This window comes from Eubalaena glacialis, chromosome 4 (genome assembly GCF_028564815.1).
Source record: "Eubalaena glacialis isolate mEubGla1 chromosome 4, mEubGla1.1.hap2.+ XY, whole genome shotgun sequence".
NCBI lineage: Eukaryota > Metazoa > Chordata > Mammalia > Artiodactyla > Balaenidae > Eubalaena > Eubalaena glacialis.
The window spans coordinates 177,352,965-177,362,601 of NC_083719.1; the positions used below are offsets into that span (position 1 = coordinate 177,352,965).

Below are 9,637 nucleotides of genomic sequence, written 5' to 3' on the forward strand. Positions count from 1 at the left end.
GCATTTAAAAAATAAGGGGGGGGGGCACAGAATTCCCTGGCGGTCCAGTGGTTAGGACTCTACGCTTCCACTGCAGGGGGCCTGGGTTCGATCCCTGATCGGGGAATTAAGATCCCAAAAGCCACATGGTGCGACCAAAAAAAAATAAAGAATCTGAACATATTTGGTTCTCTTTGACAAATCAGCCTAATGGAATGACAGACATCCTTGTAACAGCACTTTACAATGTGTAAATGAGCGACTGAGAAGGGTGGGCCTGATGCCTGATTACATAATGCTCAAGATGGAAACATCTAAGACAATAAGTTAAGATTCACAGCACTTACAAGTTTTCCTGGCTTATAGGAATCATTTCTCATACTCAGGAAGGCTCTATGGCAAAGCCCTTAAATTTACAAACGCTTTCTTGTTAGAGTGAAGCATCACAGGGATCGAAGTGACCAGGTGTATGAGGGAGCCCAGTGGTACTCAGAGGCCCCTCGGAAGTGACAGCTCAGTTCCACAGCTAAGGGGCTCACCTACCTATCTTAGACAAAGAACAAGCAAAAGACGTTTAGGGGGCACTTCAAAAACTCAAGAAGAATCAGTGTTTGGAATTTCGATGGTAATAAAATTATCCGTCGTGAAATCCAAGAAATAAACCAGAATAGTCTTTTCTGCACCAAATATCAACCACTGAAATCCTTAACACACACATGCGCACACATGCACACTGGGCCCCAGCATGTGCAAGCAGGGGGCTTAGAACAGGAGTTCCCATTCAGGGACAGCCACAAGTTCAGATCAACACATCATATGATACAAATATATATAACAAAGGCTGGGATTTTATTTCCAAGTTGACACATGTAGAAGGCACACGGGCAAAGCGATGGCTTTGGGGCACGGGAAGGAGAGATGGGGAGGGGCGTGTCTGAGGTCCCCCTACCTCCACCACCCCCTAAGCGCACTTGAGACAGAACCAGTGGTGGGGGCTCCCACCCAGGGCCCTGAGGGTCCTACTGGCTCTGGATGAAGCCTTGGGACAGCTCCCCAGGCATGATCCCCCTCCTCCCAGGGGGCAGGGCTCTGCTGGCCCCCCCAGTTGGAGGGACCAGCTTCCTGGGGAGGACCAGGATCAGAGAGAGAAGAACAGGATGAGGACCAGGAGAAGCACCCCCAGCAGCACCACAATGGCACACCACTGTCGGCGGTCTGGGGGCAAGAGGGTCAGAGTTCACAGAGGGGAGGCAGCACCACCCACAACCCACTCCCCCCACTGCCGAATTGCCCCCCCCTCCAGGGGACTCACCACTGGTCATGTGGGATACTTTGGCCATCTTCCTGAGGACCCCATCCATCCGGGACTGGGTGTGGTCCATCTCATGAACAAAGGTGTCCAGCATACTGCTGAGATCAGGATGTCATCAGCCCCTGGAGGGTCTGTGCACACCAGTGCAGCCGGCTGAGGGTTCCTGGCCCACCCCCGGGGTCCTGGCCTCACATGCCCTGCTCATCTAGCTCCTCCCCGACGCGGCCGGACATGTGTTTCAGAACCTGGATACTCCCAGACACCATTTCCAGCTGTTGATCCTGCTGGTCCATGATCAGCTGCAGGTTGGAGGGGTGGGAACTGTGGTCGGCAGGGAGCCCTGAGCTGCCTGAAGGCTCCTCCAGCCCGGGGCCTCCAGCCACCCACACACACCTGCTGTGTGGCCTGCTGCTCTTCAATGTAGCGAGAGGTGGTTGAGACCACACTGGTGTCCAGCAAGTCGCTGGATGACTTCAGGGTGGCTGGCTTGCCTGTCAGCATCTGTGGAGGCCAAGACCACAGGCTCAGGGAGGGTCGCCCACTCACGGCAGAGACAGACAAGGTTTGTGGCAAATTTAGATGGTGGTTTGTCAGGAAGGCAGTCTCTGGAGTGGGACGGCCTGGGTTCCTCAGAGCCACCACTTACTAGCAAGGTGACCCCGAGGCCATATCACTTGACTTCCCTGTGCCTCAGTTTCCTCATCTGTAAAATGGGGAGAGCTATAATTCCTGTTTCCTGAGGATGCAATAAGGATTTAATGAATTAATCCAAGGAGAACAGTTATTATCCTATAAACACATGTATTTAAGAATTGCACTTTAATACCCAAAGCAGCACACATGGAAGGCATGTGGACCCTGCTATAGGACTCCAAGCTGCTGCAGACCTCAGCCCTCCACCCTCCCAGACCCCATGTGGGTTTAATGGGTGAGGCTGCTGTTTACAACATGCAAGAACGAACACACAACATAGAGGGAAAAGGTGTACAGACAGAGGCAGCAGAGAGAATGCCCACAAAAGGCATGAGTGGGTACACACATGGGGCAAGCACACCCACAGAGGGAAATGGTGTGCATGCACAAGGCAGATGGGGATCCACTCAGAGATCAAGTCCAGCGAGGTCAACTGCATACACAGATTAAAAAGGTAAGCATCAAATCCTGAAAACGGTAACACAGAGAGCTAAAAAAAAAAAAAAAGAAGGAAATAGGCCACCCCCCACACACAGGAAACCAGTATAGACCCACAGGAGAAGGCAGAAGAGATTATACACACAGAGGGAGCTCAGGTGTACACATCCAGAAAGAGTAGGCAGGTAGACAGCATGGAGACAACTGTGCACAGAGAAGATGAGCACTGACACAGAGGGTGGCTTGCACTCAAAGGGGAGGGTCACCCCGAGAGACAGGGGGTGAGGATATTATGTCAGGATGCCTTACCTCTCTATTATTCCTCTCCATGAAGGCTATGGCTGCGGGGCTGACCATATGGTCCTTCATTTCCTAGGAGTAAGGACAGCATCAGAGAGTAATGATACCCCAACCTCCCCACCCTCATCCCACTGGAAACTCTCTTCACCTGGACTGCTTCCCGCATCCTCTCCACAAACACCTTTCTCTCCTGCATGTCTCCGGCTGGGAGCTTGAACTTGCCTGGGTTGGCTTCCACTATGCGTAAGGCGCGGGTCAAGAGTCAAGGCCAGAGCCCGACAGAACGCCCTCCTCTGCCTCAAAGCCCTCAACACCTCCTAGGTGTCCAGCCTCCCCGAGGGCTGGCTCCCACCGTCCCCTGCCACTTCAGTGGGCTCTCCCATGCCGCCCTCCAACTCCCCAGGATATCGATGGTCTCCTCCAGGTCCTCGAGATCCCACTCGATGCTGCGCAGGCCATTCCGCAGCTCATTGGTCGTCCAGTCCAGCTCCTCGCGTCCGACCGCCGCGCCCTCATGCAGAAGCTCGCACCACCGCTGGTACAGCCCTCGAGCCGTGTTCACCGCCTTCTGCACCTCGCTGCGGGCAGGGGCACAGCGGGCGCGGCTGGAGGCAGGCGGTCCTCCCTCCCACCACTGCGCCCCCAAACGAGCTGGGGACTCAGGAGACCCTCATATCCCACTGCGTACCCCTCCCACACGGCCACGGGGCGATCCCGACGGCCGTGCCCAGAATGCCTGACATGCTCCGGCTGGCACGCGGGCACTGGCTGGCAGGGGGACAGCACACCCGCTGTCCTCCCCCATCGCTGTCACTCACCCTCGGACTACAAAAAACGGATCTTCGAGAGACATGTCACGCCCCTCACCCGCCTGAGGCCGAGCCCCCTCCCCTCTCGGGCTGGGAAGCTGGTTCCCTCCAAGAGGCGCAAAACGAGCCGTCACCCCCGCCCCCGTCACGTGACCCCTGCCATCATTGAGAGCTGGGCCGCCAGGGGAGAAAGAGAGGCCTTGGCAGCCCGAAGTGCGGAAACATCCGCTCTCTCTTTCGCCATCTTGGTTGTGGGCAGAGACGGCTTCCTGTCTGCACGTACCGCCCCTTCGCGTCCTGGTCCGCGGAGGTGTCCTAGTTCTGTCTGGCTGGGTTCGACTCAGAGCTCCAAACCCCTCGGTTCGAGACCCAACCTCTCGGATTGTTGCTGCGCAACCTGTTTCCCTTCCGGGCAATGTAAATAATAATAGTCTCCTTTAAATCAGGCGAGATTATGGCTGGGGAAGGGGCTCATTCAATTTGTAGATCATCTTCATGGGCTCCCTGAGCCTGCGCCTCGATCCTGTCCTAGGAGATGGGAGATGAGAGATGGTCCCAGTCCAGGGTCGGGAGTGGCAGGTTTGGTAAGGAGTACTGGGAGAGGTTGTATCCCCACCTTCCCGCGGGGGCAGGGTGAAGTGCGGGCGTTCTGTGGGGAGTTCTGCTGGACTCTCCCCTCCTCCTCTTTTCTCCTGCGGAGGAGGGACGCCTCGAGATCGCCCTGGGGCGGGTTGGCCGCGAGTGGGGGCCTGGAGATGCTTCTGGGGGGTGAGGTCTTTCTGGGTGCGATCCTGGGTGTCGCGGGAGTGGGTGTGGTGGTGGCTCTGAGGATGGTCTGCAGGGAAGTCCTCTGCTTGTGAGGACGGGTCAGGAATGTCTGGAGAGGGACTCATAGGGTCGCCACCTGTGTGACAGAGCCCTTCTGTGTGGGGTCTCCGGGAAAGCACTTTTTTTATGGGCGGGGGCGGCAGCTGTCGGCTGAGTGGGGTCCTGATCTCTGGAGCGGGATGTCTGAAGAAGTCCTCGGAGGGTCGTCCCCGTTGTGTGTCAGAGATAGCGTCTGGGCTGAGGATGTCATTGTGGAGTTTCGTGGGGGGGGGGGGAATGGGGGCGTCCTCAGCAGGTTGCCGTAATATGTGGCAGGATCGCTGAATGGGGACAGTTTTGGGAGAAGTCTTTTAGAAGAGAGAGTAATTGTTGTTTCCGTGTGCCGGGGTTGGGAGTGGGGGACATGAGCATGCTCCAAATGTGCACGAGAAGAGCAATTTTTTTGGCGGAGGGGCAGGAATACATGAGAGGGGGCCTGGCAGGGTCTCCATGGGGGGGAAGGGGCGGGGACAGGAATGTAGTGGTCCTCAGGGAGTAGCTGCTTGTGTTGGCAAGGTCTTGGTGTAGGTCTCTGGGAGATGGCGTCAGTGTGAGCCCTGAGGTGGCCCCTACCCGCCGGCAGGGGGCTTTCCGGAGAGGCGTCACACCTTCCTGGCCTCCGGAGGGAAGGAAGCGAAACTTTCTTCTCTCTCTCCGCGGGCCCGCCTGGACGCCGCTCCGGAAACCGGGGGTTCCAACCGGCTCTAGCGGCTGGGAGAGGGAGAGCGGAGGGGGCCTGCCCGGAGGGTAAGGCACCATCCCCGCCCGCCCGGAAATAGCCGGCTAAAGTCTTGTATAGAGAGCCTGGCCCCAGTCCTTATATGGGCAGACGGAAGCGGCTAGCGCGCATGCCCTACGTCATTACTTCCAAATTTAGTTGTGGAAGTCTGGCAGATCTAGTGGCGGGAAGGTTCGCGCACCAGTGCGGGGGTGTGTGTGGGGGGGGGGGAAAAGCCTCCCCTTAAAGGGCCCGCACCACGAATGAATGGAGCTGTTCGAACAATTCTGCATTTTCTGAGGAACTGGAATTAGGTTTTCTTGGAACTGTAGTGCGTAGCGGAAGGTGGGGCCGATGTTTTCTGTCTATCTGCTCTGTCTCTGCGTTGCTCAGTTTCTAGGTCCTATCCCAACTCCGCCTCCCGGGAAGCAGAGGCGGAGCACGGCTGCGTCGTTTGGGGGACCGCAGCCACATGTTCACTCGGGCTGTGTTGCGGCCGGGTCCTCCGCCTTACGAGCGCCACACCCACGGTGGATTTCGTGCCGACGGAAACTGGGGTGGGGGGGCGCGGAATGCTCAAAGCGGAGCGCGGAGATGGCAGCCTGGGCTGCGCTTGTGTCTGCAGACGTCCGCCGGCCGTGTAGTGGGCAACTTTGCCCTAGAGCCAGCCAGCGTGTCCCGCTTTCTTACCGCTTCCAAACGAGGGGAAGACGGGGGGGCGGACGGGGGCTGGCAGACGCTGGAGAGACCGGAGAGCTTCAGGTTACACTGGTCCCCTTTCACCGCCGTGGCTCATTTATTCGTTTAGCAAATATTGGACGAATCATTCTGCCTCGGTTTCCTCACCTGAAGGAATAAGATATAACTACCCTCCGCGGAGTGGAGGTGAGAGATCAATGAGATGTTTATGAAAGGAAAGCCTTTAGCGCCTGGCACGTAGTTAAGAGCTTAGTAAGTGTAAGCATCGTCATTGATTAAAAAAACAAAAACAAGACATTAATTAGGCGCCTGGTAGATGCTAGGCACAGTTCCCACGGGGGATGTACCGGTTAGAACCCAAGTCTTCCCGGGCGCGAAGGGAAACGTGCCACGTACGACCCGCAGGGGTCTCCAGACGCAACCCGTGGGTAGACCCTGAGCCCCACCCACGGCCCCTCTCCCCTGGGCCCGCGCGCGGATGCAGTGGGGGGCCCTGAGGAAGCAGGCCGCCCCGAGAGCTCAGCTTGGACTGGGGAACGCTCCTCCTCACACGAGTTCGGGTCCCTTTTCTTTGCTCGGTAAATTCCACCCTGTCGCTTTAAGGAGTCTCTCGGCGCGGAGCTGTGGAAAGCCCGGATGCGGCTTTCTGATTGGGCGGGGCGTCTCAGTGACTTCACTTGGGGTACAAAAGGGCCCGGGTGGCGGGCGCCGGGGCAGAGCGTCCTGGCAGCGTCTCATCGTGGGTTGGCCCGTAGAGAGAGGCGTGAACGGGCGCCTTGTTCAGCGTGCACCTGCCACCTGCCCTGCCCAGCCCAGCCGGGAGTCTCCGCCGCCTTCGCCCCTCCGTCAAGCAGCTATGGAAGTGCAGAAAGAGGCGCAACGCATCATGACCCTGTCGGTGTGGAAGATGTACCATTCGCGCATGCAGCGCGGTGGCCTGCGGCTGCACCGGAGTCTGCAGCTGTCGCTGGTCATGCGCAGCGCCCGGGACCTCTACCTCTCAGCCAAGGTGGAAGCCCAGGAGCCCGAGGTGACCTTGCCGCCCGCCCGCTCCCCTGACCCTTGCCTGCACCCGCGGCGGGAAGCGGAAGCCGCAGCAGAGGCAGCGCCCTCCGACGGTGAGCAGCCCTCTCCGGAACCCATGGACACGCAGGAGGCACCGAGAGCGGAGGAGACCCCTGCCCGCTGTGCCCAGCGCCCCGCCAAAGTCAGCCGCAAGCGGCGGAGCTGCAGCCTGAGCGACGGTGGGGACGCCGCACTGGTCCCGAGTAAGAAAGCCCGCCTAGAAGAAGAAGAGGAGGAGGAAAGGGTTTCTTCGGACGTCCTTGATCGCCTGCAGCCCCCTCCGGCGCAAGCGGAGGGCGCCTTTCCCAACCTGGCGCGTGTCCTGCAGAGGCGCTTCTCCGGCCTCCTGAACTGCAGCCCCGCCGCGCCCCCGACGGCGCCGCCGGCGTGTGAGGCGAAGCCGGCTTGCCGCCCGGCGGACAATATGCTGAACGTACTGGTGCGGGCCGTGGTGGCCTTCTGAGGGTCCGTGAGCGGCTACCAGATCCCAGAGCGCGGGCCGAACCGTCGGCCAGAGTGCGCAGACCCGAGGCGAGGCCCACCCCCGGGGGAGCGCCCGCGGAAACCGTGGAGAGGAGCAGCCGGCCGGGCTGCCGAGATGCCCTGAGAGGGACTCTACCTACGGGGTGCCGTCGCCACCTGTGTGCAGCGGCGATACCGAGAAACCTGAGCCGGGGGCGCGGGCGCCTTCCCCCAGACCTGCTGCGCCCACAGGTGCTGTCTTAACGGACTGGGATGTGGACCTTACCCTCTCCTTCTGGGACTTGGAGAAGGGAGCTTTGGTTCTTTAAACTCCTCAGGGTCGTACTTTATTTTTTACTGGGGGCTGTGCTGCCCTTTCAAGGTTTTTCAATAGTTGGTGTTTGCGTTTCCAACCTCAGAGAATTCCAGGCACTCCCCTTCCCCCTCCAGTGACATACTTGTGCAAGCGGTCATCGTTGCGTCATGGGCAGACGTGGGGAGCTTCCTGTTGCCTTGCGTGGGTGTGAGGCCTGGGAGGAGGATCTGGGGTGTGGACGCCCAGGGGAATGGGAGGAGGGCGGCCTGAGTCACTTTGCCTCCGCGTGTTGTGGGTTATTGCCCCGAGCCCCGACGCCTTCGGGGGCAGAGGGCAGATCTAATTTCAGGTTAAAATTTTTCTCATCTGGTGTGTTAGAGGTGGGAATATGTTGACAGCCTCAAGCTTGATCCTCCCTCAGACCAACAGACAAAATCAACCCAGACGTTCCTGGTCTGAATCACAGAAATGGGGGGAGGGAGTTGTTCAGAGCGCTGTAAAGCTGAGCTGGGATCAGTTGCTGGTGAGACTGGGCCAGTTTGGGGGGAGGGGGGTTCTGTTTACCTTTACTGTGGTGGATTCTGTTAACTCCATCTGTCTGGCCTTTTTGCTAGAAACGCCAGATAGGAAAATAAAGACCATTTGAAGAAAAAGTCTGTGGAGCCCGTCTGGTTTTCTTCCCTGGTGGGGGAGGGGCAGGGTTAAAGGGTCAGGAGCTGGCTGGCGGCTTGCTGGGGCCCCAGAAACCGGTCTGACCGGCTACCACGTGGGCAGAGTGGGCGGGAAGGGGCCGGGCCCCTTTTCTTTGCCAGAGCACTGGGTGCTGATTGTCTGGTGCTCTGACCTTTCTTTAACCCTCTCACGTTTGGGGGTTCCTTGGACATTCTCCTATATTTCTGGCTGGGTCAGAGTGCTTTCCGAGTTCAGACGTTTGGGGGATACTTTGGGTACTGTGCCCCCAGCAGAGTCGGGGGACCACACCTCCTTTGGAGACTTGAAGGATGTCTCCCAACAGTCCTCCCCCCCTCTCCCCCTCCCCCACCCCCGCTTGATTAACTGAATCAGCAGGGATCCCACAACTGGGGTGGATCTGAGCAGGTGAGCTTTGGAGCACCCTTTATGCCCAGTTCCAGTCTCTGGCGGTATAACTGTGTGGTTCAGGCAGGGAGGTGTGCTCCCAGCCTCAGTTTCCTCATCTGCAAAGTGGGCCTCAACAGCTTCCCTGCGAGGCTGTAGGTTTAGAAATACCCGTGGGAGCGCTTGTTTTCTTTGGCCCCACCCCATCCCCAGGTTAGCCCCCCAGAGAGGAGGAAACCCTCACAATTTCCCCAGTGCTGGTTTAGGAGAGTGGCTGTAGACGCTGCACCGGGGCTGGGGGGTGGGGGCTGTTGGGAGGACAAAGGAGCCGCAGGTGCGGGCGGTGAGGGCGGCGGGAGGCGCCGGGAAAGCTCCCGCCCCGCCTCCAGACGGCAGGCTCCGCCACGGCGGGCCTCCCGAGACCCGGGGGACCTGACCCCGAGGGTTGAGGGAGGAGGGTGCGGGGGAGGGGCGGCCCCGCCCCCGAATGCTCTCCCCTGGCTCCCCTCCTGCCTCGTTCACCCATCGCACTCCCTCCTCCCTGCCTCCCTCAGGGCCCCCCAGGGGAATCTCGCCTCCACCTCAGCCCGTTTCCTTCCCAGGAAACGTGAAAGACTTTAGTGCCGCCCACTCAGGGGACCGACCCCAGCTCCGCAGTGGGATGTTGGGGGACTGGAGCCTCACACCCCTCGCGGTAGCTCAATGCGTCCGCGTGGGAGCAACTCCCTCGAGAACCTGGCCCGGCCCCGGGAAGTCCCCGGCGGCTGGGGAGGGGGCATCACTGCGCATCCTGTCGCAGGAACCGCCGGGCGCTTCCTTCCGCGGGAAGCTGCTTGGCCGACCCCCGCCCCCGCCCGGGCCGCCTGGGGGTTTCCGGTACCCGGTCACTGGGGGCTGAGGGC

General features: G+C 59.3%; 2 protein-coding genes across 4 annotated transcripts; one reads left to right on the plus strand and one right to left on the minus strand.

Moving 5' to 3' along the window:
- Nucleotides 1–807: 807 nt before the first annotated feature.
- Nucleotides 808–3,638, minus strand: STX10 (syntaxin 10). Of its 3 annotated transcripts, none has more exons than XM_061190360.1 (8): nucleotides 3,541–3,638; nucleotides 3,131–3,300; nucleotides 2,871–2,965; nucleotides 2,732–2,794; nucleotides 1,685–1,792; nucleotides 1,484–1,590; nucleotides 1,292–1,386; nucleotides 808–1,194 (listed from the first exon to the last, which is right to left on the minus strand). In XM_061190360.1, exons 1-8 carry the CDS (start codon nucleotides 3,573–3,575, stop codon nucleotides 1,118–1,120), a joined length of 750 nt encoding a protein of 249 aa, XP_061046343.1. In that variant the 5' UTR covers nucleotides 3,576–3,638; the 3' UTR covers nucleotides 808–1,117. The 3 variants fall into 3 exon arrangements, with proteins under 3 accessions (XP_061046343.1, XP_061046342.1, XP_061046344.1); XM_061190359.1 differs by having other exon boundaries at nucleotides 1,292–1,389; XM_061190361.1 differs by having other exon boundaries at nucleotides 1,105–1,194; nucleotides 1,488–1,590.
- A 1,245-nt stretch (nucleotides 3,639–4,883) lies between these two features.
- IER2 (immediate early response 2) lies at nucleotides 4,884–8,311 on the plus strand. Its single transcript, XM_061190362.1, has one exon. It carries the CDS (start codon nucleotides 6,294–6,296, stop codon nucleotides 7,341–7,343), a length of 1,050 nt encoding a protein of 349 aa, XP_061046345.1. The 5' UTR covers nucleotides 4,884–6,293; the 3' UTR covers nucleotides 7,344–8,311.
- The last annotated feature ends 1,326 nt before the right edge of the window (nucleotides 8,312–9,637 follow it).